The sequence below is a fragment of the Marmota marmota genome, unplaced genomic scaffold (assembly GCF_001458135.2).
Source record: "Marmota marmota marmota unplaced genomic scaffold, marMar, whole genome shotgun sequence".
NCBI lineage: Eukaryota > Metazoa > Chordata > Mammalia > Rodentia > Sciuridae > Marmota > Marmota marmota.
The window spans coordinates 467,786-492,755 of record NW_026000139.1 but is presented as its reverse complement, the minus strand read 5'-3'; the positions used below and the strand labels follow the sequence as shown (position 1 = coordinate 492,755).

At 41.9% G+C, this 24,970-nt stretch overlaps 4 protein-coding genes and 1 long non-coding RNA gene across 6 annotated transcripts in view; 3 read left to right on the top strand and 2 right to left on the bottom strand.

Moving 5' to 3' along the window:
- Positions 1-1,105: 1,105 nt before the first annotated feature.
- LOC107158712 (cytochrome c oxidase subunit 6A1, mitochondrial) lies at positions 1,106-3,612 on the top strand. Its single transcript, XM_015505208.2, has 3 exons — positions 1,106-1,270; positions 1,404-1,546; positions 3,345-3,612. Exons 1-3 carry the CDS (start codon positions 1,162-1,164, stop codon positions 3,426-3,428), a joined length of 336 nt encoding a protein of 111 aa, XP_015360694.1. The 5' UTR covers positions 1,106-1,161; the 3' UTR covers positions 3,429-3,612.
- A 3,108-nt stretch (positions 3,613-6,720) lies between these two features.
- On the bottom strand, positions 6,721-9,125 carry Triap1 (TP53 regulated inhibitor of apoptosis 1). Its single transcript, XM_015505173.2, has 2 exons — positions 8,842-9,125; positions 6,721-7,694 (listed from the first exon to the last, which is right to left on the bottom strand). Exons 1-2 carry the CDS (start codon positions 9,055-9,057, stop codon positions 7,611-7,613), a joined length of 300 nt encoding a protein of 99 aa, XP_015360659.1. The 5' UTR covers positions 9,058-9,125; the 3' UTR covers positions 6,721-7,610.
- Gatc (glutamyl-tRNA amidotransferase subunit C) lies at positions 9,048-17,522 on the top strand. 2 transcript variants are annotated; one of them, XM_048785689.1, is made up of 5 exons: positions 9,048-9,171; positions 9,253-9,425; positions 13,775-13,843; positions 16,029-16,132; positions 17,101-17,522. In XM_048785689.1, the coding sequence occupies exons 1-5, from the start codon at positions 9,091-9,093 to the stop codon at positions 17,202-17,204; spliced, it is 531 nt and encodes a 176-aa protein (XP_048641646.1). In that variant the 5' UTR covers positions 9,048-9,090; the 3' UTR covers positions 17,205-17,522. The 2 variants fall into 2 exon arrangements, with proteins under 2 accessions (XP_048641646.1, XP_015360656.1); XM_015505170.2 differs by lacking the exon at positions 13,775-13,843.
- On the top strand, positions 9,420-13,597 carry LOC125611282. The gene is made up of 2 exons (XR_007341426.1): positions 9,420-9,556; positions 13,333-13,597. It is a non-coding gene; the product is annotated as an uncharacterized LOC125611282 (long non-coding RNA).
- Positions 17,523-18,508: 986 nt separating the features above from the next.
- Srsf9 (serine and arginine rich splicing factor 9) overlaps positions 18,509-24,970 on the bottom strand; it is a 7,105-nt gene continuing 643 nt past the window's right edge. Inside the window, 3 exon segments of the mRNA XM_015505169.2 lie at positions 18,509-19,002; positions 20,408-20,580; positions 22,043-22,203. Coding sequence (XP_015360655.1) covers positions 18,859-19,002; positions 20,408-20,580; positions 22,043-22,203 — 478 coding nt within the window. The 3' untranslated portion in view covers positions 18,509-18,858.

Sequence of the window (24,970 nt, the reverse complement as noted above, 5' to 3'; positions counted from 1 at the left end):
CAACCCAACTCCACTCCCATGTTTGGCCAGTGCTTTGCCACTGAGGCACATCCCCAGCCCCTATACATATATTTTTAAACTTTCATTATTTTATTTATTAAAATTTTTGAGGCGAGGCTGGGATTGTGGCTCAGCAGTAGAGCTCTTGTCTAGCGCAGGCGGGACCTGGGTTCGATCCTCAGCACCACATAAAAATAAAGGCCTTGTGTTGTGTCCATCTACACCTAAAAAATAAATATTAAAAAAAAATTTTTTTGAGGTACTTGGGATTGAAGTGGAGAATTCTAGGCAGGTGCTGTACCAATGAGCTACACCCCCAGCCCTTCTTTTCTTTTTCAAAGTGTTTTTAGACATGTAGAAGGAAGAAAAAAGAAAAAATAAAAAGATGAGAAGGAAAAAAAAATTGCCTCTACAATTTTTATTTCTAGAATTTTAAGGGAGAGAAAGCCAGCGTGACCAGAGTCCAAAAGTTGAGGATGTTGAGCCGAGATTAGAATCCAGATTTTCTGGTACCAATTCTGGTTTCGATTGCTATAAATTGTATTAAGCACCTGCTATGTGCCAGGCATGATTCCAAATCATACCATTTCCAGATAGAATTCTGAGAGTGCTGCAACGGCAAACGCTTGATAGCACAGAATTTATATTCCAGTGGGGGGGGGGACTCAGAGAAAACACTGGGATAACGATGACAGGGATGATGGTGTCAGATGCCATTAAAAAAAAAAAAAAAAAAAAACGCCGTCAGAAGAAGGCGAGGAAGAGGAATGGCATTTTGGACACGGTGGTCTGCGCTTGGAACTTCCAGTTGCTGTCCATGGACTTCCACTAAGACAGCGACCAGAGAGTGCGGGAGCCGCGTTCCAACTTCCCTTCTGCGTTCCCAAGGTGGGACCGCAAGGAGACTGGGGGGAACACGCATGCGTTCGAAGAGAGGGCGCATCCTAGAGGAATCGGCAGAGCGCATGCTCTGTTGGACTCGGCGACTCGGAGGATTTTGACAAGGTACTCCTTCGTGGGGATGATAGCGCGCAGGGTCCTCGGGCTCGGTTAATGCCATTGAGAGGTGTCGTCCAATAGGAACTTGTGTTTTAGGTCTTGGTCCCGCCCTCAAGGCTCTTTTCCTCTTCCGCTTCCGGCTCTCTGGTAGTCCTGGTCAAAATGGTGGCGGCGGCTGTATCTGCGTCCCGCCTTTCTAGACTGCTGGGTCGGTCTCGCCCACAGGTGGGGCGGCCTATGTCGAGTGGCGCCCACGGCGAAGAGGGCTCAGGTACTGGGGTTGGGGTCGGCGGGACGTGCCGCATCCCCACACTACCGTCGCGGGGCGGGACTGTGACCTTGGGGGAGGGAGAATGATATCCGGGCAGGTCTGCCAGGGCTCAGCGGTTGTGACCCCTTTGCAGCTCGCATGTGGAGGGCCCTTACTTACTTCGTGGCGCTCCCGGGGGTGGGAGTGAGCATGCTGAATGTTTTCCTCAAATCGCACCACGGAGAGCACGAGAGACCCGAGTTCATCGCCTATCCCCATCTCCGCATCAGAACCAAGGTACGCCCTTGCAGTTGTCCGTTCTCTTTTCATTGCGTGTGCCCTAGTACAAGTTCTTTATGCTCTAAAAGCGTGGGTGCCTGGCGTGTACAGTTTTTCGTCTAATTCTCGCAATTAGAATACTTATATGCTCCCATTTCATGGAAGGGAAACTGTTTGGGGTCATGTCATTTGTTTCCAAGGTCATAACTGTGAGTGCCCTTCAGGTTTCCTTTTTCTGATGCATCCAACGTTTTGCGTTCTGTAGTTCTATGAAACAGCTGTTTGTTGCATAAAACTTGGGAGATTTGGGAAACCTTTATGGAGTGGCAAGGTCTGAACATAGCTCAGCTTTCTAAAATCTGAGCATCTGCCAGGTGCTACCTTCATAATAAAGAGACTGATAGCTTCCTCTACCCCCTACAATACCTATCTTGTTTTCCCTTTGGCTATTCAACTATGGCAGTCATTTGTTTAACATCATCCTTGGGCACTATCCACTAGATGGCAGTACTGTTCATCCCCCAATGTCTCCAAATACTACCCCGTGTACCCTGGAGGGGCAAAAACCACCCTGGGCTGGAAACCATTGCTCTAGAGTCATGCTTTTCAAATGTGGTGAGCAAAGTAATTGAGGGTGGTTTGTAGTTTCCCAGTCCAGAGAGTGTTTTAGGTCTGGGATAGAGCCTAAAATCTTATTTAAATAAGTATCTCCTCCACTGTACCATTCTGATACAGGCGATTTGAGAACTACACTTTTTCTTTCTTTACTTTTCTGCAATACTGGGAAGGAACCCAAGGCCTCACACATACTATTTAAGTGCTCTACCACTGAGTTATATCCCAACCTGACTTTTTTCCTCCTCTCCCAAGACAGGGTCTCACTGCATAACCCAGGCTGTTCTCAAACTCATGGGCTCAAGAAATCTTCTGATTCCACTGATATATGCTTGTAATCCTAGACACTTGGGAGGCTGAGGCAAGAGCATTGCAAGTTTGATGCCAGACTCAGCAATTTAGTGAAGCCATGTCTCAAAATTAAAAAATAAAGGGGCTCCTGGGTTCTCCCTCCGCCCCCCCATAAAATAACAACAATGAACAAAACTTCCTTTCTCCAACTCCTTAGTAGTTGGGGGATTATAGGCATGCATTACCATGCCAGGTTTAAAGATTACACTTTCACAAATCTAGCACTGGAGGAGTGGGATTGTGGCTCAGCGATAGAGTGCTCACCTAGCACGTGTGAGGCCCTGGGTTCGATCCTCAGCACCACATAAAAATAAATAAAATAAAGATATTGTGTCCAACTACAACTAAAAAATAAATACTTAAAAAAAAAATCTAGCACTGGATATACTAGTTACCAGGGAGAGTCTTGTAACAACTAACTTGAGCACTCTTTTTCTGTTGTCTATTTTAAGAATGGCCCCTGGGCCAGGTGTGGTGGTGCACACTTACAATCCCAGCTACTTGGGAGGCTGAGGCAGGATGATCTCAAGTTGGTTAGAGGACAGCCTGAGCAATTTAGTGAGACTGTCTCAAAATAAAAAAATTTAAAAGGCCTGGGAATATGGCCCAGTGGTAAAACACCCCTGAGTTTAATCCCTGGTACTGAAAAAAAAAAAAAAAAAAAACCCCTCCCCCACACGGTCATTATAGGAGCTCTCTTAAATTATGGGAATGTTGAAATATGCTAATAAAGGACTTACTTTCCATTTTTCTTTTGCTTTTTGTATGTTACCGTGTTCTAAGTAGTTCATGGCAGTATTCTTTCTGAACTGTTCTCTGGAAGTATCTAATTGACATCTTCATTTCACAGCCCTTCCCCTGGGGAGATGGTAACCATACTCTATTCCATAATCCTCATGTGAATCCACTTCCAACTGGCTATGAAGATGAATAGAGCATCTGGACCATTACTCAGGCACTGGGGACCACAGCACTGGTTTGGACCATTACTCTGCATGAAGACCAGAAAAGTATATGGGACCTTAAGTTCACCTTACATTCATCAATTGATGACCATTATACTGATTTTCCATCCCTTTGAGACAGGAGATGGCTTAAATAAATAACTTAAACTTAAATTGCCTTGAGTGAAAGTACATTCTTTATTTTTTCTTAGAAATTAACATTATTGTTATTTCTGTTTCTGCAGTGAAGGTCTATGTCTGCTTTTGATAGTATTTAAGATCCAGTTCACCTCACTAAATAACTATAACAGATTCTTGGTTTCTTGTGCCTAAGGTAGATAAAGCCAAGGGACCAGTGTACAGAGCACCAGAGCTAATGAAGTATTAAGAGAGGTTCCTGACAGACTGGGGGTGCCAAGACATTTAATGGCCAGCAGATTGACTGCAGTTTATACTTGAGATACCTTCGATTCAGTAGGAGGTGCTTCCTCTGGGTTTCAGCTTTCTCATGTCCTAGTCCAAAGCATTTGGTGCAGAATCCTCTGCATGGTTGGAAAATTTTCTTCAGAGGAGTTGTTTTCATCTTGGGGTTAAGATTTAGCATCTTCAAGGTTGGAAAGGCCAGAAACCTTTAGAAATATAGTCAGTGGGACACATTTCTGCTTGGTAGTCTTGGCTTTATTTATTTCTGAAATCAAAATGATCCCATAACCATTAAGAATGAGGAGAAACGGGGCTGGGGCTGTAGCTCAGTGGTGTAGCACTAGCCTAGCATGTATGAGGCACTGGGTTTGATCCTCAGCACCACATAAAAATAAGTAAAACAAACATGTCCATCCACAACTAAAATATATATTTTTAAAAAAGAATTAGAAATAGTAATAGTTACAAAATTGCCTTGAAAGGGTGATAAATTTATCATCAAAATTGAAAACTTTTAAAGTAGCTGAGGTAGTTAGAGTCACATCTGGAGAAGATGAAGTCAAAATAGGATAAGGAACAGTCAGAATTATTTTTTGAGTAGCAATTTAAATATTCCTTTTGCCAGAATGTGTCCATGAAGCAAGAAAGCTATTAATATGGGGATATTTTAGACTTAACAATAATTTGAATATGATAAGCTTTTAAATATACATCAAAGAAGTTTCTTGAGATGGGATCTTGCTATGTTGCCCAGGCTGGTCTCAAGCTCCTAGGCTTAAACAATTCTGCCTCAGCACCTCAGTGGATGGAACTATTGGCACATGCAACTTGAAGGATTGTTTTGGTTTTTGTTTGCTTGTTTTTGGTACTGGGAATTGAACCCAGGGTGCCTTGTCACTGAGCCATACCCTCAGCCCTGTAATTTTTTTGGGACAGGGTCTCCCCAAGTTGCTTAGGGCTCACTAAATCTGCTGAGGTTGGCTTCAAACTTGTGATTCACCTGCCTCAGTCTCCTATTCACTAGGATTACAGGTGTGTGCCACTACACCCAGCAAAGAATTCTTAACAGATCTGTTTTGGCAATCAGTGATAATATATGCTGTGGCGAATACCTGTAATCCCAGCTACTCAGGATGCTGAGACAGGATTGATTGCAAGTTTGAGGCCAGTCTAGGCTGCTTAGTGTGAACCCTGTATCAAAATGAAAAATAAAAAGACTGGAGATATAGTTCAGTATTACAGCACCACTGGATTCAATCCCCAGTACTGCAAAAAAGAAAAAAAAGGAATCATATTTGCATTTTGTGATATACCATCTTGCACTCAGTTCCTTTTTTTTTTTTTTTTTGGTATTGGGGATTGAACTCAGGGCACTCAACCATTGAGCCAAATCCCCAGCCCTATTTTGAATTTTATTTAGAGACAGGGTCTCACTGAGTTGCTTAGCTCCTCGCTAAATTGCTGAGGCTGGCTTTGAATTCACGATTTTCCTGCCTCTGCCTCCTAAGCCACTGGGATTACAGATAATGCACCACCACACTTGGCTGCACTCAGTTCTTACAAAGCTGTTGTGCTAGTAGCCAGTCTGAATTTAGGATAGAAGTACTTAACAGTACTTAATTTCAGCTTGCTCTCAGGTTTTCCTTAACTGAGTGAGAAATAAATAAACATGTATGTATATATCCAATATAGATAGATACATACACATACATATATATGTATACACATACATATATACATTTAGTGGTACTAAGGATTGAACCCAGGGGCACTTCACTGGGCTACATCCCCAGTCCTTTCTATTTTTTCTATAATATGTTTTGAAATGACATTAAGGGCCAGTCACATTAAATATGAAGTTCTAATTGGTCAAGTGGAGAAAAAAACCAGAATTTAGGCCTTCTGAAAATCAACTTCATACTATCTTTGGGCATATAATAATAAACCAAATTCTTCAAGATAGGTATTTGTGGGGATTACATTACTTTCTAGAGTACGTAAATAATCATCTGTTCCTGACATTTTCTGGTAATGAAATACAAATTTATTTTAAGAAAGTGTGGTGGGGTATGGTGGTATATACCTGTAATTCCAGCATCTCAGGAGGCTGAGTTGGATCCTTTTTCAGCAGGATCACAAATTCAATACCAGCCTAAGCAACTGAGCAAGGCCCTAAGCAATTTAGCAGACTTTGTCTCAAAATAGGGTTAGGGATGTGGTTCAGAGGTTAAGTACCCCTGGTTTCAATCTTCAGTACCAAAAATAAGAAAATTTTGTGTAGACTACTATGATATAAATTTTAGGAAAAAGTGAGGTTTCTATACCTCACTTCTACACGGTTCTACACCATATTACCTAAGTTAGACAAATCTTCACTTTTTCTTTTTTTCAGAATTGTGAAATTCCACCCAGGGCCTCACACATGCTAGGCAAATGCTCTACCACTGAGCTACATCACCAGCCCTGTTTTTTTTATTTTATTTAGAGATAAGGTCTCACTGAGTTGCTTAGAGCCTTGCTTTTGCTGAGGTTGGCTTTGAATTCACGATCCTCCTGCTTCAGTCTCCCAAGCTGCTGGGATTATAGGTGTGCACCACTGCACCCAGCCCTTTTTAAAAATTTTTAATTAAGATTAGTGTTTCACTAAGTTGCCCAATCTGGCCTCAAATTTGCAAACTTCTCCCCTCAGCCTCCCAAGTAACTGGGATTATAGGCTGTGCCACCACACCAGCTAATTCTCATTTTTTTCTTCAGCTTTAAATTATAAAGCACAAACCTCTCTTCAGTGTATATATGAGATTATGTAGGGTAACAAAGTAAAAGGTATTCCATAAAGTACACTTGAATTCCAAGGGCAAATAATGATAAAAACTAAATGTTAAAATTTATTTCATCATCATGATTACAGACATTATATATAGGGCAGGGTGGGCAAACAAGGCAAATGAAGAAAGCACCTTTCCCCTCCATTTAACCAGAAGCAGCATTTTGACATTTTTATGATATGCAGGTTGACTTAATTCATTAACTTGGGTTGATAACTGGCAATAACAAATTTTTGTAGTTTGGATTTTTTTGCCATAGCAACTCCAAGTAACGTAATTCCAGAACTATGCTGTGAGCTCTGAAATGGTGTTCATTTTAACATTCTTGAAGCTTTCATGTCTTAATTGGACACCTCTTATTAAGGCAGGGAACTGTTAAAGAATGTCTTCCTCTTTGCTTACCCAGGCCACCAGCAATCTTTTTCAACTGTTATAAAAATAAACTGGATGAAACTGTTGTGCCTGGATCCCTTTTTTAAAGCATTAGCTCCCTGAGAGAAGAAAGAAGTCCTAACCAATTGTTTTCATGAACAATGACCCCAGTACAATGTACCTAATGTCCTTTGCAGCAAAACCAAGAAGTCAGGCAACCCTGCTCATCTTGACTAGTTTATCAATAATTTATATACAAGATATATTTAAAGCTGATTTCAGACCAGGTATTGCAACCATAATCCCAAGAAACTGTTCAGTTTTAGCCCACTGAGGTTCTGGAAGATGCCAGATCAAGTGAGAAATCATCTCAAAGCAGAGTGGTGGTTCATCATCTTTTACAAGTGAGAGGAAAACATCAATAGAGAAGAAATGAAACAATTTCCTCCTATATTAATTGAATCCTACAGCTATCTTCACAGCCTTAGTTGACAAAATCCAGAGTCCTCAATTTCCTGATATAGGAATCCATTTTCAAGGTGACAGTTAATATCAAGAAGAGTTTTCAGGCTTTTCTTTGCCATGGCCCATGAACTCCAGTCCTTCAATAGGAATCTCTTTCTCTTTTATTGCTTTCTGATGGAAAAAAGAAAATACATTATAAAGTTGTATAGGAAACTTAAAATCAAAACTTTGTAAATAAAATGTGTTGCCACAAAGGTAAAATCAGAATGAACTACATAGGGGCTGGGGTTGTGGCTCAGTGGTGGAGCTTTTGCCTAGCATGTGTGAGGCCCCAAATTCGATTCTCAGCACCACATAAAAATAAATGAAATAGAGGTATCCTGTCCAACTACAGCTAGAAAATAAACATTAAAAAAAAAAAAAAAAAAGAATGAACTACATAGACTCACAACCCAAGATTCAAATGACATACTTTTTTAACATTACCATTATAAAGAAAGCAAGTGTAAGAACAGAGAGATTCAAAAGGAGTTGCGAAGGGAACCGTTAAAATTCAAAATTCAGAAGTGAAATCTGACAAATGCCATCCCCACTATTTTAGTGATAGACATGAGTTCAAATCTGGATTCCAGGGCTTACTGGCTTTGCCAGCCTCACTGTCCTCATCTGAAAATAGGGTAAAGGCAGCAACTCCCTGGTGGAATAACAGAAGGATATTTTAGGTTAACTTAGGGAAATGCTTTTCCCAGGGCTGTTTTTTACAATGCAGAGCACTTATACGCCCCTTGCGCAAGAATGAAGCTTTATTAGCTCCAGTTAGTAACCGGTCCGAAAAACAGGCCAAGGAAGGAATTATACGAAAACAACGGGATCCTCCATAGTGTGGAACAGGCCAGAAGACGGTAACCACCTGGCCCACCCTACAGTAACAGTGGAAAGGTGCGCCACGGGCAAAAGAATCACGGAAACCTAGTACTAGTGAACTTAAGCCAATTAATTTACGCTTCTGAGTGTTAGTTTCCCACATATAAAATACAGATAACTGTGGCCATTTTGCAAGTTCAGGAAGAGCACCTAAAAAATGAACCAACGAATGTACTGTGCTCCGTAAAAAGTAAAGCATTGCAAAAACGTTGAACCGGAGAGACATTCGGGGGACTCAGTGGTGATGGTAGGGTAGAGGGCTGCTGCCACCGGCCTCACTGCGGCTTTCTTCCACCCTCCTGATGCCAACGTCCGTCAGACGCGAGGCTTGTGGCTGGGGACACAGCGGAGAACGCGGGGCCTAGGGGTAGACCAGGACTCGGGTGCGGCTCACCTGCACGCACTGCTGGTAGCGCTTGAAGAGGTCGGTGCACGGGTCCCCGGAGCCGTCTCCCTTGAGGAACTTTTCGGCAAACCAGCGATTGAAGCACTGGTCGTACTCGCGCTTCATGTCGGTGCAAGCCTCCCCGACGCTGTTCATGGCTATGGCGGAGGCGACGGAGGCGCACTCTGATGTCATCACTCTTAAACGTGTCGCTGGGCAGTTCATTTGGGCGCACTACGGGGGCCGAAAAGGGAAGAAATGTGGGCGAGGGCGGTGTGGCTGGCTCTTCGGGTCCCGCTGGGCGGGCGCCGGGGCTTCACCTGCCAGGCGGATTCTCAGGTAAAGGCCAGGGGCGTCTAGGAGGGCGGCTGAGAGATGGCCTAGGCCTCTCCGTGATCCACGTCCCTTCCGTATCCCCAGGGAAGCGGGCGGATCACGGCCGACGTGATTGAGCACCTGGAACGTCTAGCGCTGGTGGAGTTCGGCAGCCGCGAGGCGGTGGTGCGGCTGGAGAAAGCCGTCGCCTTCGCTGACCGGCTCCGCGCGGTGGACACTGACGGGGTAGAGCCCATGGAGTCGGTACTGGAGGACAGGTAAAGTCGCTGCGGTTTCCGAAGGCTTGACTGTGGGCCTTCACAGCGGTCTGTGGCGGCGGTTAATGTGCCGTTTCAGAGGGTGAAAGAGCTGTAGCGCGATTGGGAGTTTGCCCACTGTCACCCCGATGGTAAGTGGCTTCGTTCTTCGCTTTGTTCATTATGGATCCTGTCACTCCCATTTAGAATCCACGAGTCCTCCCAGCGTACGGAGGGGCGAAATCCGAACTGCTTGTTAATCATCATCACCTTTCAGTCCCTACATTAGTCCTTGCCTAACCAATCTGACATACTAGTCCCTCCCTCTCTATACACCGCCCCGCTCCGGCTTTATTTTGTATTTTTTTTTTTGCTACTAGAGATTTAACTCCAGGGGCTCTAACCACTTAGCAACAATCCCAGCACTTCGTTATTTTCAAAAAATATCCCTTTTTCAAAAAAAGGGTCTGGCTAAGTTGCTCAGGGCCTTGTTAAATTGCCAAGGCTGTCTACTTGCGAGCCTCCTGAGCCGCTGGGATTAAAACACACTGGCTTCCTTAACTGCTTTCCCACTAAGTCAAGTTCATTCCGTCCCTGGGATCTTTGCATTTGTCCCCACCCGTTGCATAGCATTCTCCTTCTCGGCACTTGATTCTCAGCTCTTCTAAGAGAGCCTTTCCTCACCGCTGCAACTGCTCTCTCCTTCCAACCGCTCACTCTTTATCCTTTTGTTTCCTTGACATTTTATTTTTTACATATATAATCTTTTTTTGTTGTTGTGATATTTATGTGGTGATGGGCCTCATGCATGCTAGGCCAGTGCTTTACCACTGAGCTTTCTCCCTAGCCAACATTTTATATTTTGTTGATTTATGTCTCTAATTATTACAATGTGAGCTAATTTTCTGCCTTGATTAGTGTTATTACTGTTTCAAAAATTTAAATGTACAATGTACAAATTGACCTGATGTTTTCTTATGGAAAGATATGTGAAAGTCCATCAAGATACAGATGCAAAGAGTTGGGAATCTAGCTCCAAGGTAGAGCACTTGGGAAGCCCTGGGTTTAACTCCCAGCTGGTGGCAGGGGGTGGGAAAGAAAAAAATAAAAATGCACAGTGTCCACTGCAAAACTGTTTATAACACCCCAAACCAAGCCAAACCCATAAACAACCTAAATAAATAACAAATACATCATCATACAATGTAATATTTGGCAGTTGTTCAAAATAATGTAACTTAACTAGCTGGGCAGAGTGGTGTTTGCCTGATATCTCAGTTATTTGGGAGGGTGAGGCTGGAGGGTCACAAATTCTTAGCAAGCCTCAGCAACTTAGCCAGACCCTACCTCAAAAATAAGAGGCTGGGGATGTGGTTCAGTGGTGGAATGCCCCTGGGTTCAATACCCACTACCTCCCTAAAAAAAGAAACATGTTATTTATATGACATATTATCAGCATATAAGTCAAGTAACTGTGTATATGGAAATGTCTCCAAGAAAAGCTAGGCATGGTGGTGCACACCTGTAGTACCAGCTACTTGATAGGCTGAGGCAGGAGGATTGGAAGTTAGAGGCCAACCTGGGCAACTTAGCAAGACCCTGTCTCAAATTAAAAAGAAAAAAGCAGGGGTGCTGGGATGTAGCTCAGGGGTAAGGGCCCCTGGTTCTATCCCCAGGACCTGAAAAAGAAAAAAATTAAAATAAGCCAGGTGCGGTTGTGCACACCTATAATCCTAGTGACTGGGGAGAGTGAAGCAGGAGAATCACAAGATAGAGGCCAGCCTAGGCAACCTAGTGAGACCCTGTCCCCAAAGAGAAAAAGGAGCCAGATGTAGTAGTGCATGGCTCAGGAGGCTGAGGCAAGAAGATTGCAAGTTGAAGGCCAGTATCAGCTACTTAGTGAGGTCCTAAGTAATTTAATGAGACCCTGTCTCAAAATAAAAGGGGCTGGGGATGTAACTCAGTGGTTAAGTTCCCCTGGGTTCAATCTCCCTAGTATTTAAAAAAAAAAAAAAGTCCCCAAGATACATTCAATAAAAAGGCCAAAAATTAGAGTATTTGATGCTTTTATGTAACCTATTTTTATATTCTATATATTCTTTATACAAGAAATACTGTTAACCAGTTTTAAAGGAAACAGGAACTTGGATGTGGTGGCCAACACTGTACTCCCAGCTACTCCAGAGGCTAAGGCTAGAGCTTTGCTTGAATCTAGTTCAGAGTCAGCCTAGGCAACACAGGAAACTGGTCTTTAAAAAAAAAAAAAAAAAGGTGGGAATGTGGAAGGAAACTTTATACTATATATATTTTATACCAGGGACCCCAAACATAAAGGCCTAAGGGGGAAGAATAATACCTAGTGAAGTAGTGTAGTACAATTTTCGGGGGTAGGTCATTGACAAACTGGCTTGTGAATACAAAAAGGATATAGCTTCTACCCACCAATTGTTGCTAACTCTTAATACAACTTAAAAATAAAAATATTCTTTTTTTGTTGGGGAAGGGGTACTGGAGATTTAACTAAGGGATATTCTACCACTGAGCTACATCCTAAGCCCCTTTTAGTTTTTATTTTGTTACAGGTTCTCACTAAATTGTTTAGAGACTCATTAAGTTGCTGACCCTCTTACCTCAACTTCCTGAGTTGAGCAGATTTGCTAGGATTAGAAATGTGTGCCACTGTGCCCAGCTAAAAACAGTCTATTTTGAAAAGCATCCTGGATTCAATCCCTACAAAAAAACAAAACAAAACAAAAAAAAACCCCACCCATAACCATGAATTTTTTTTTTCTTGTTGATAGATCTTTTATTCATTTATATATGGTGCTGAAAACCAAACCCTGAGTGCCTTACACATGCCAGGCAAGTAAGTGCACTACAGTTGAGCCACAGTCCCAGCCTGAAACTATGAAACTTGAGGTGACCATTCCAGATACAAACCATAATGAGTTAGGGTCTTTTTCAGGACATGTGGCTCTCGTGATGTTCAATAAGCTGATAATCACTTGTATTTATACATCTATATGAAGGTTGTTGATTGTCTACTCCTCTCCTCATGCTCATGCAGGGAGCATATTTGGTTTTGCTCCTGATGTTTTTAATGCCTAGCACTGAGTAGATACTCCATTTTCGCTGAATGAAATTTTTTTTTTTTTCTTTTTTGGTATTGGGGATTGAACCCAGGGGCACTTTACCACTGAGCCACCTCCTAAGTCCTTTTTGAGACAGGGTCTTCCCAAATTGCTTAGGGCCTTGCTAAACTGCTGAGACTGGCCTTCAACTTGTGACCTTCCTGTCTTCAGCCTTCTGAATTGCTGGAATTACAGGTGTGCACCACTGCACCTGGCTGAATGAATGTTCTTTACTAATATCCTTGTTAAAAGAAAACAGAACAAAGAATTCAGGATTTCCTAAGTCACCAGTGTGTAACTGTAAAGAAATGCATAGCAGCTGGGAAGAGGACAGGGTAGATATAATCTATTACATTTCCATTAGAAAGAGTTTGTGAAAAAGATAACAAAGAAATTGCAGCTGGAATCTCAATTTGGCCTGTTACTGACCTGCACTGTCTCCATAAATTTTAAATTGTTTGGGTTAACAATTATTATTATTTAAATGTGATATTTGTGGGATTTAAATTTTTGAACTGACTGAATCTGAAACAGAACCTGGTAAAGTGAAGACAGGTATTCACCAGGGTTTTAGGCAATAGTCAATACTAGGTGTAAAAGTCCTGACTGGCCAAGAGAAATTTCTTTGCATACTAATAACATATCATTTGGTTTGAGCTAAAAAGCATTAGTGTGCTTAATGTTAGGGACTTTATATGCATTATCTCAGTTATCACAACCTTGAAAGACATGTTTTTAGATGTAAAGGCTCAGAATTTCACAGGTACTAGAGAATCCTCTTCTCTCATTACCCCTAGGTGCACGCCTATAATCCTAGTGGCTCAGGAGGCTGAGGCAAGAGGATTGCGAATTCAAAGCCAGCCTCAGCAACTTCAACAATGCTCTGAGCAACTTATGTTGTAACTTTCGAACCTGTCTCAAAACAAAAAAAGGGATGAGGATGTACTTCAGTGGTGAAGCATCCCTGGGTTCAATCCCCACTACTAATCTACCCCCACCCCTGGAATAAAAATAAAAAGAGCTTTGGCAGAACTGGCCCATCAGCTAGCCCAAGGATCAGCAGAAGCACAAATGAGTCACTTTTCTTTATTCTGTGCTGTCACAGCACTTTCCATGTTTTTTTTTTTTTTTGTTGTTGTTGTTTTTTTAGTAGTATTTTCCTCAGCTTCTGGTGTGATTTGTTTTGGAGCTTTAGTGGGCAGGGAATTTTTTCTTAATTATTTTATTTTTTAATTGTAGTTGGATACAATGCCTTCATTTATTTCTATGTGGTGCAGAGGATCAAACCCAGGGTCTTGCATGCGCTAGGTGAGCACTCTGCCAGGGTTCCTCATCTGATCAGAACACAGAAAAAAAAATGAAGTATTTTCTTCATTTCTTTCAAAAATAGTACATAACTAATGTTAGCCCCGATGCATAGGAAATAAATCAATCTATTCACAAAATGGATGCCTTAAGAGTATTTATATTAACTTATCTTTTTTAAAAAAATATTTATTTTTATAGTTGGACACAATACCTTTATTTCACTCATTTATTTTTTACATGGTGCTGAGGGATCAACCCCAGGGTCCCACACGTGCCAGATGAGTGCTCTACCGCTGAGCCACAACCCTAGCCCCTATATTAACTTATCTTGTAGAACTCTAATTGAGAAAGGAAGTAGACCTTTCTCAAGCAATAACTGACCTGAGGCACAGCATCCAATCCCCAATACCACAAAAACAATAAAGACCAGAATAGTTCATTTGCTTCTGTTTTAAATAAGATCCTGGTGTACAAGAAAGTTAAGCAATTTGCCAAATGAAGGGGTTCGCTGTGCCACTAGAAGAGGTGCTGGTTTCATTAGCACATGATGAAGAAGAAAATGGGGGAGGTGTGTATCTATTAGGAATGACTTCACTGTAAATAGTAATTAAGTGGAAACGTGGTATTTATTTAAAGATGTGAATTTTGTTTTCCTGGGAATCTCACTTACATAGGAAACCTGTATCCAATGACTGAACAAATCAATTACTATTAAACCTGTTGGGAAGCAGTGGCTTTTAAGCTTCTGTTGTTGATAGCAGAATCTTTGTCAGAACATTCAAATACTTCAAATAAGTGATGGAGACCAAGGTATAGTAGGTTTACTGGCTCTTTCTGAAAATTGAACATGCCATTCAGCACCTTCTTTTTTTCTTCAGCACCCACTTTTTACTGCAAGGAATGTGGGCCCATCAATATCAGATCTTTTTTTCTTTTAAAATTATTAGTTGTTGATGGACCTTTATTTATTTATGGTGCTGAGACTTGAACCCAGTGCCTCACAAGTGCTAGACAAGGGCTCTACCACTGAGCCACTACCCCAGTTCTAATTTTTTTTAAAACACTTATTTTTTAGTTGTAGTTGGACACAATACCTTTATTTCACTTATTTATTTTTATATGGTGCTGAGGATTGAACCTGTGGTCTCACACGTGTGAGGCGAGCACTCTACTGCTGAGCCACAGCCCTCCCCCCACCACTTTTTTTTTTTTGGCTGCTAGGGATTGAACCCAGGGCCTTGTGCATGTAAGGCAAGCACTGTACCAGCTGAGCTATATCCCCAGCCCCTGGTCTTATTTTTAATGCCATTATTTTCAATCTTCCCAGCAATCATGAAGCATTTTACCTGGGTTTCAAGACCCAGTATGACACGGGGGAAAAAAAAAAAAGACATATTAAAAGAAAAAAGAAAGAAAGTCCAGTGGTTACCTTTATGGGTGGTTTTTATTTTTGTTCTCCAAGTTGTCTTAAATGAATGCACAATCCCATTAAAAATACCAACACACAGCCCTCATTTTTTGAACAAACTTAAGGTCTGATAAGATCACTCTTCAAGGCCACAGTTAAGATAGATTAAGACCAACTCTTAATCTAGTATGAGTAAATATTTGTTGTTTCTAGCTCTGCGATGGATGCCAGGATTCTTTTAGTCCTTTCCTAAAATAATCTTTTAACTTAGCCTTCATATACAGGCAGCCTTTGCCCAGGTATTCATGTTATTCCTGCCCTTCTGTGACAAAATTCAAATCCCATTAGGGACAGGCAGAGTGGCACACACCTGTAATCCCAGTGACTTGGAGGCTGAGGCAGAAGGATCCAAAGTTGGAGGCCAGCCTCAGCAACTAGCAAAACCCTATCTCTAAATTTAAAAAGAAGAGATGGAGATGTATTTCAGTGCTAGAGCCCTTGTCTAGCTTGCGTGAGACCCTGGGTTCAATTCCTTGTACCAGTGGCAAAGAAAAATAGATTCTGAAAATTAATTACCACTTACCTCATAGTTGTTGGGAGAATCTATAAACTGTAGATGAAATATTTGGTCTACTCCCGATCATAGCTCCTTTATCCTGGAGCAGTGACCATAAATCAAGAATATGCTGTTCCCTTGTTCTCCCGTTCTTGACCTTGTCCACTGCCCTAGAAGCCCCATTCTCTCCAATGGTAACTTTGAGCTTCTGGGTTTTGTAGATGTCTGTACTTGAGATCCGACAACATAGCAGAAGGCAACTGTGCTGAAGAACTACTGCAAAACTCCCATCATGTGGTGGAAGAGTATTTTGTGGCCCCCCCAGGTATGTGTGGCATTAGGAGGGCAGTAGAGTCCAGGTATCATACTTACTCTATGGTGTAGTAAGCAATGGGAAACAGCAAAACAGGACTGGGGGTTTATAGTGGGTGGCAAATCTGAAGCACTGCCTAAGGAAATAGCTGGCATTCACTGCTTCTTTTGAGACCATCAAGCAGGAATGTGAGCCCATTTTTCCAGAGAATGTGGGTATCTGGCATTTTTGTAAGATATTTGCAAAATTTTAATTGTTGGCAATCAATTCAAATTAAAAACAATGAAGTACTATGCAGGCCAAATAAAACATACCTACAAGCCAGATTCCTGGAGACTGTCATCTTTAACCTTACTGTAGGAGCTTTAAAAGAACTCCAGGCCAATAAAATCCAGAATCATGGGTAGGTTGAGTGTTTTTATCTCCTGTGCATATGTGTCAGTACTCAGAGCTGCTGCACCCCTTTGGCAATTGAGAATGGGACATCTCTTGGGGGAGAAGCGTTCTGGGCAGCCTCCACATAAAACATCAGCTCTAGTCAGTGCAGAGGTTACCTCTTCAAGGGACTCATTAAGACCATCCAGGTTAGGACAGTTCTGGTTGCCACAAGGATAGAAAGGCAGGCTAGCAAACTTACGACCTAATTCTAAAACATGCCTTTGATTCACTTAGAGACAAGAAATTTTATAAACTTGTCACTGCTTTAGCAGATGATTACTGATCAAATACGTACTAACTTCCAAACAAACCTTGCTTCAGACCACTTGTTGGAACAAAATGAATGCAGTCTATCTCTACTCCTTATTGAAAAGTGTGCATTAACTTGGCTTTACTTATAACTGTAATTCTTTCAGATACCCAGGAAAATGGGATTGAAGCCACACTTACTTCCATGAAAAACAAGTGATTAGTTAGATCTGGCTAGAGCCAGGTAGATAGCAGGTTCAGCTGTAACATTCTTTCCTATTGTTTTCAAACAGGTAATATCTCTTTGCCACAGCTGGGTGAACAACTGCCCTTCCCAACAGACTCGAGTAGTCATTCTGGGAAGGGGATACCCCATGAGCATGTGGAAGAGCAATGATGGTATTTTGTTACTGTGAACCCTATCATTCCCACTTTTTTAATCACCTGAAAAAAATGGATGTTTAAGCATTTCTTAGTATCTGACTCTTCTGAAGACAGAACTGGAAAAAATCTGGCCAAAACAAGGCACTGAATTCCTGATGGTAAAGAACAAGTCAGCTTCCAAGGAAATCAATCTTGTACTTGCTTGCAGACCTGTTCAGTATGGAAAACATTATTTCCTCCTAAAAAACTGTCTACCAAACTATATAAGTGAACTTGTATATATATATATAAAAACTCTGGTAGAATATTAATAAAAATCTGATAGACAGTATCTGATTACTGTGACAACCTGAGTTGTCATCTATCTTTCCCTTACCAGTTGTACTTACATTTGTTCTTGGGTATTCACCTTATTCAGAAAAAGAGGACTAACTTTCTGCTCAGGTCTTAAAAGTGTTCAAATTGGCTGGGTGTGGTGACACACCTGTAATTCCAGCCACTTAAGAGGCTGAGGGAGGAGTACCACAAGTTCAAGACCACCCTCAGCAACTTAGTGAGGTCCTGTCTCAAAATTAAAAAAAAAAAAAAAGTAGATTATAGCTTGAACTCTTAACCTAAAACCTTCTTCCATCCCACAAAGTGGTTATATGCAAATATGTTACTAGTTTCTCTTTCTGGAAAAAAAAAAAACTTATAAAAATAAAAATAGTCCTGGAGCAGGCTGCAGTGGCCATCACTTGTAATCCCAGTGGCTCAGGAGGCTGAGGCAGGAGGATCCCAAGTTCAAAGCCTGGGGATGTGGCTCAGCGGTTAAGCAACCATGGGCTCAATTCCTGCTACCAAAAGAGGAAAAAAAAAAAAAAAAGCCCTGGGCATTTTGATTCTTCCCATTCCCTTATCTGCAATGCTCCCTTTTTTTTTCTTTTAGGCAATTTAATTTACAAGGTTGGCCTTGAATTAGAATTTTGAATCTGTACTTGAGGTTGAAGTTCTCAAACCACTATCAGAGCAACTATCATCCCCAAGTAAAACAATCTATATCTACTCCTTACCAATTGGGTACAAGAGGCTGACACAGGAGGATCCCAAGTTGGAGGCCAGCCTGAGCAATTTAAAAAGACCCTAAGCAAAATAAATAAAAAGGGGCTGGGGATGTAGCTTAGTGGTAAAAGCACCCCTAGGTTCAATTCCCAGCATCAAAATACAAAAACAAATTTGGTACAAGGTGCTCCTATGACTCCATGATTTTTCTTTTTCCTTAAACCAGTGTACCTCTTAGGTGAAATCTATGTACTTAATCAAGGACAACAACACATGTCAATTACTAAACGTTTAAAATATATTTCTAAACAGAATGGGCCGACTCAGTCACAGTAACTGCTGATCTCCATAGCAGAGCAACCCACAAAGACATAGCACTGATTTTTTTCCCATAATCAGGGGTGAAAAATATACAACTTGTTTCTGAACCAAAACCACAATTTCTGCAGTTTAAACATTTCACTGCTAATATGGCCCTGGTAGAAATTATGTAGTTTTCTTTTTCCTTAAAAAAAAAATTAAAAAAATTTCCTAAGACGCTAAATCATCAATCTGGAATGTAGATTCTGAGCACAAAGCAGCTCAGTTCTTCTAAAAAATAAAGAAAAAAATTCCCATCACCTGTCTCAGTAGGGCCTGAAAGGAGAGAAGTAGTGTGGGGAACCCCTGCTTTGGTATGGAGAGTCACGGCCCCTTGACCCAGACCGAGACCGTGAGTAGCCATAGCTGGTGCTTCTCTCAGGATAAACTCGGATGTAAGAAGTTTCACCCTGAAATTTGAACAGAGTAAAGAAAAGAAAAAAAAATAAAAATAAGAGCCAGAAGAATAAGCAAACCAAGATCTAATCAGCTGCCTAACAATAAGTCCTTAGCTCTTACCATACCTGGCAGTGCTCTCTTATTAAATCCTCACAATGTTATAGAGGTAGGTACTCTTACTATCCCATTTCAAAAAGGAAGAAAATGAAGACTGACACAAATAATAAGTGGCAATTTGACATTTTAAATGTGCATCTACAGAAGCTACCTCCTGTTTACTACCTCCTAGGTCCTGGGCTAATGCTCTCGTTATCCTCCTAGATTAGCTTCCTGATAAGTCCAGTGACCAGGTTATTATGAAACTATTTTACATATAGACACAATCTAAGAAATTAATAACCAGGGGCTGGGGTTGTGGCTCAGTAGTACAGCACTTGCCTAACATGTGTGAGGGACTAGGTTCAATTCTCAGCACCATATATAAACAAATTTAATAATAAAGTTTCATTGACAACTAAAAAATATTTTTTTAAAAATTAATAACCAGAAGAAGAATCATATCTAGGCTGGACTATCTCTCAGCCCTCTGTTCTCAACCAATTGTTTGTCACATTAGGTAAAAGTCAGTCATTGGATTTACCCTTATTGAAGCCCTGCCTTATAGGGAGGACCAGGTACTGTTTTGTTTCCAAATTCAAGCTGTAAATGACAGTCTGAGCTAAAGCATTGTTAAGCCATGCAAGGACCAGCCTCCAAATCATAAAACTAGAGAATTATATGAATTCTCAGAAAAAGAAATGAGCCTAGAGATCTATCTTCCCCAGGTATCCCCAAACACCATAGCAACTCAGGATAGATAACCAGAAAAGAAGGTCAATGTCCAATTGACAGTCTGGTGTCTGGGCAAAATGGTACCAAAGGGACAGTCACCACTTGAATCAAATTGAGAGATCCAAAGCAGCAGCTGTCTTCCTGAAAGGAAGAATATCAGGAACTCTGCCCCAAGGATGAGGTGGCTACTACAACATGATGGCAAGGTGGCTCAAGTTTCAAAAGAGACCTGCACTATAATGGAAAAGGAACAGTAAAGTAACAACTCAGTACTGTACTGTCAGCAGTACTAATAAGGGAAGAGGTTGGCCTATAAATCCCAGACTAGACACAGAAGAGGGACAGTTATAAGAGAAATTGCTGTTTGAGCCAGTGGTACAGGGGGTAGTATCACAGGGTAATCCACCACATTATGATAGACTGCATCAGTATTTTAGGCATGGCAATTTTTTTTTTCACTTAAAATAGATCTTTAATGGTAATGTGAGATCATCAAACAAATAGCAAATGCATAGCCTGTTAGTACTACTGCTAGGTTAGAGTTGGGTGGAATGACCTAGAAATAGAAGGTAAGGAAGGCCCTACCTCATGAGAGCGGAATTTGGTGTCATCCAGTTTACGCAGGGCATATTCCATGTCTTCTTTTCTGAGATATTCAACCATCCCCATTCCATCCTTCTGCACATCTGCATAACAGACATCCCCAGCTTCTCGCATGTGATCTTTCAGGTCCTGCCAGCTGCCTGAAGGAGGAAGTCCTAGGCACAGAAAACATAAGAAAAGAACCCACATCCTTCAGCCATGTCTACTGCCCTGATAAGAGTCAGCAATATCTATGGTCTCTTCTCTATGAATTGCTTAATTCCTAAGGGTCCCCAAATCGCAAATATTGATAAGGGACTCAAAACCAGAGAAAAGCACTGAGATACATGTGTGGTAATTGAGAAGCTGGTCCTAGTCTTATCTTCTAGAGACCAAACCTTCCCAACAGAGCAAAATTCATAGCCTCTTTCTTTGTTCTTCATAGTTAATGTCAAACTCCCAAAACTTCCCATTATGAAATTTATCAGTACCAATTATTTCTTGCCTGCAGGTTTTCCCAGGACATGGAAATTTTGAAATAAGCCAACAAAATAACCAAAGTGTAGCTGAAGTTTAACAACAAAAATCTAAAAAAGTTTGTTTTCTCATAGGAGCAAGTGACTGACAAACCAAACAAAGTACCTCTTAAGAGATCACCAACATTCTTCACTACAGTGGGGGGAAAGGTAATACTCAGACGCTAAAACTAGTCGGGAGTCATACAACCCTACCTGGTGTCATGAAAGGGAAATGTGCTCCTGCTCTCAAAGGCTGTGTTTACCGCTCACAGCTCAGGACTGCAGCCATTTCCTAATAGTTTTCTAAGCAGGATTTCAGAGCAGCATGGAGAGAAAAAAAGATAATGTATGACATCCTGAAGGAGGGAATAGAGTTCTAGGGTTAAAAAATTACAAAGGGACACAAGATAGGCAGATACTGAGTATCACTTTTAAGCACATGGTAACTGGCTGTGATTGTAAAACATTCACATATTAAAAAGGTGCCAGGTTCCTCAATACATTTCACTCCACTAGGGCCCTAATATTTCTCTGCAATGTGTAGAGGACCTTGGGTCTTTACCATTGTGTTAATGTTTCAAAGATACATAAACCTCTAAGAATTTTATCACTTGTTGATAAACAGAAATGTTTCATTACTTTCCAATATAGTAAGATTTGGTTGTGGAGTTTTCTTTGGTTTGTTTTTAATATAATTCTCAAATCACCACAAAATCTCGCCTTTTTTAAGGATCCAAGGCTGAGTAAGTTGTTCCAGTCTGGCTCCTGTGATGTCTTTCTAGCAAGTCTGATAACAAGGTATGTTCCTAACGAAAACATCTTCAGATTTGAAACTCAAAGGGTTCTAACATCAACTTCAAAGTTCTAACATCAAAGTTTATCACCACTAGGTAACTCCTTTATAATCAGGTTTATGTTCTACCCAGAGTGAACTACTACTGCAATATCATTTGCAGGATACCTTCCTCACTGGCAGGCCAGAGCAGGGCTTTGGCACAGGTTACTGAAAAGAAAGCCCACATATTCCATGCAGTGAAGAATAACCGCTAACATTCCTTAGAAGCCAGACTCTACACTAAGTGGTGTATGTATCATTTCATCAAGTTTGAAAGGAACATACCTGAAACAAGAACTCGGAAATCAGATCTTCTTGTAGGAGGGCCATTCCTCCCACCACGGGGCCACCCACCCCGACCTCCATAAGTCCTGGGGAACTCCACACGAAGCCGACACTGGCCATAATCATAACCGTTCCTTCCATAAATTGCATCCTCAGCATCTCTGCAAAGAAAGGTTTGAAATTAGTGCTGTCCAGGAAGCTGACTGATTTCCCAATGAGAGGCATAAAGTGAGTATAAATGGAAAGTAAAGGGGGAAAACAACAGTTTCTTTTTTTTTTTGGGGGGGGGGGTATACTAGGGATAGAACCCAGGGGCGCTCTGCCACTGAGCTACATGCACAGCCTCTTTTAATTTTTCATTTTGAGACAAGGTCTCACTAAATTGCCCAGGCTTGCCTCCAACTTGTGATCCTTCTGCCTCAAACTCCTGTCACTAGGATTATAGGAGTGTCACTGGGCCCAGCATAAAACAGGATCTTAATGTACCTTTGCTTTGGATGAAAACCTTTCATGGTATTGAATTAAACTTTAGAGCTGTCAAACACAGTCTTCTAGGTATGAAATGATAATGGACAGGTAAAAGGATAAATTCTAAGAGGACTAATTTATAGAAGATGTAAGTTGTTGGCAGACAACTAATTTTGCCAATAATCCAGTTCCTTCAACCTTGATGAGCTGTTTCTCATGTTATATTTTGTTGTTGGTGGTGGTTTTTTAGAGTGGGTCTCATTATGTTGCCCAGGCTGGTCTCCATCTCCTGGACTCAACTGATCCTCCTGCGTCAGCCTCCCAAAGTAGCTGAACTACAGATGTGCACCACCATGCATACCAAACATAAGCCCCTGGAAGTTATTCCACAAGGCCAACTGCCTTAAAGACTAGAGAAAGAGCCAGGCATGGTGTCCCCTCTCTGTAATCCCAACAACACAAGATTGAAGCAGGAGGATCACTGTGCAAACTAGCCTCAGCAACTTAACATGGCCCTAAGCAACTTAGCAAGACCTTGCCTCAAAATAAACAAAAAGGGCTGGGGGAGTGGGACTGTGGCTCAGTGGTATTTGGCTAGCATGTGTGAGCAACTGGATTCCAGCCTCAGCGCCACATAAAGATAAATAAATAAAGTATTGTCCATCTACAACTAAAAAATAAAGATATTAAAAAGGGGGGGCTGGGGATATAGCTCAGTGGTTAAGTGCCTCTGGGTTCAATTCCCAGTACAAAACCAAAAAAACTCCAAAACAAAAAACCCTGAGATATTCCAGGATGAAAAGCAACAAGGACCACATCCCAGAGCAACCTGGATTATAATGCAATATGGGAGGGGCAGAGCTGCTAGGGTTAAGAGCAGATTTTGAATATAAACTGAAGTTGCATAGTGGTATATGCCTGTAATCCCAGCTACTCAGGAGGTTCCCATATTGGAGGACAGCCTCAGCAATTTAGTGAGGCCCTGTTTCAAAATAAATAATAATAAGGGTTAGAGATGCTGCTCAGTATAGAGTGTCTCTGAGTTCAATCCCCAATATGAAACAAAAAATTGACTTTAAATCATTTTGCCTCTTACTAGTAATCACCCATGGTTAAGTGTAATCAAGCTTTTAAATCTCTAACATCAACAGTATACTAATGTCACAGAGTTATTGTAAGGATAAAATGAGATATTAATGTGCAAAATACTTTGAAACTTCTCACATATTGATATCAGAATAAAGCTTTTCTATTATGAAAGGACTAAAAGAAGAAATGACAATGTAACATAGCACACAGCAAGTATGTATTCTAAGGGCAGAACAAATAAGATTTGAACCCTTACTAGACTCTTTTATCACAACTCTCCAAATCCTCATTTCCTCAACTATAAAATGTGGCTAACAGTATCTCCCTATAGATTACTGAAAATGCTAAGTATACAGCATGGATCTGACACACTGTGGAAAATACACAGTGGCACTGTAACTAATAACGGGGACATAGCCCTTTCTTGTTTAGGTGTAAAAATGCCCCCTTCCACTTTTGAGGCAAATGGCAAGACATCAGCAGCCAGCCCTGTCAGTCTTCAGCCATCAAAGCCTCAGGGTGCTTCCTGCCACCTCAACCTCAGATGCTCTCCCGGCAGGCAGGACACACGCTACGGATATTCCTGGCAGCGAGGCAGAGAACCCTTCCTCAACGCGATGCTGGGAAAATGGGGCCGGCTCCTACTTAACCCCAGCTAAATAGTAGTGACCAGTGCAGAGCAGTAGCTTCTGAGCATCGACCGCAGTTTTTGAAAGTTCCTGGGCTTTTTCCGGCCAGAATCCCAACAATGTTTGCAAAAGATCCCTTCGAGCAAGTTTAGGGATCTAAAGTTTCCACATCCCTGGGACCTTCAGCATCTAGTAAGGCCTCCCTCATTAGAGGGGAGTGGGATGAAAGACCGTCCCTCAAGCTGTTTCAGAAGTCCCCCTAAGACCCCGAGTCCTTTATCGGGGTCAGGTTCTGGCCTTGTGGAGAGGCGCGCGCGGGCTGGAGATCGGGTCCATCACCGAGCCTTCTTAGAGCCCTCTTTGCCACCTCCCAAAACATCCACGCCCCCGCAGTCTGTTCCCCTCTACGGCGAGTTCGGTCGGGAGGAGGGGTGGGCGGGGGTTACTTCTGCACCCCGCCGAGTCTCCCCCGGGGCTAGTTAGGGGCCGGAGCTCTCCTAGCCCGGTCCGCGTCCCCTTACGGACGCCTCCCCGGCCGCGAAGGAGCAAATGCTAATTTTTACCATCCCCAAGGCCAGTTTGGGCGGGATCTGGCCCTCCAAAAGCTTCGATTTTGTGTTTCTAAATAAAATAATAATAAAGGAAGTGACGACGGAGCAGAGGACGGCCCGAAGCCCGCGGCGAGAAGAGGCCTCCTCCTCCTCCATCCGGGGGCGCCGCGAGGGGTCCGCGCTGAGGGGGA

Bases quoted from the DNA above. Each gene is read 5' to 3' on its own strand.
- LOC107158712 (XM_015505208.2), top strand. From the start codon at position 1,162: ATGGTGGCGGCGGCTGTATCTGCGTCCCGCCTTTCTAGACTGCTGGGT. The intron at 1,271-1,403 runs GTACTGGGGTTG...ACCCCTTTGCAG, and splicing joins CCACGGCGAAGAGGGCTCAG to CTCGCATGTGGAGGGCCCTT. The intron at 1,547-3,344 runs GTACGCCCTTGC...TTCATTTCACAG, and splicing joins ATCTCCGCATCAGAACCAAG to CCCTTCCCCTGGGGAGATGG.
- Triap1 (XM_015505173.2), bottom strand. From the start codon at position 9,057: ATGAACTGCCCAGCGACACGTTTAAGAGTGATGACATCAGAGTGCGCC. The intron at 7,695-8,841 runs GTGAGCCGCACC...TTTTTCCATCAG, and splicing joins GCTACCAGCAGTGCGTGCAG to AAAGCAATAAAAGAGAAAGA.
- Gatc (XM_048785689.1), top strand. From the start codon at position 9,091: ATGTGGGCGAGGGCGGTGTGGCTGGCTCTTCGGGTCCCGCTGGGCGGG. The intron at 13,844-16,028 runs GTGAGCACTCTG...TGGGTTTTGTAG, and splicing joins CAGGGTCTTGCATGCGCTAG to ATGTCTGTACTTGAGATCCG. The intron at 16,133-17,100 runs GTATGTGTGGCA...GTTTTCAAACAG, and splicing joins GTATTTTGTGGCCCCCCCAG to GTAATATCTCTTTGCCACAG.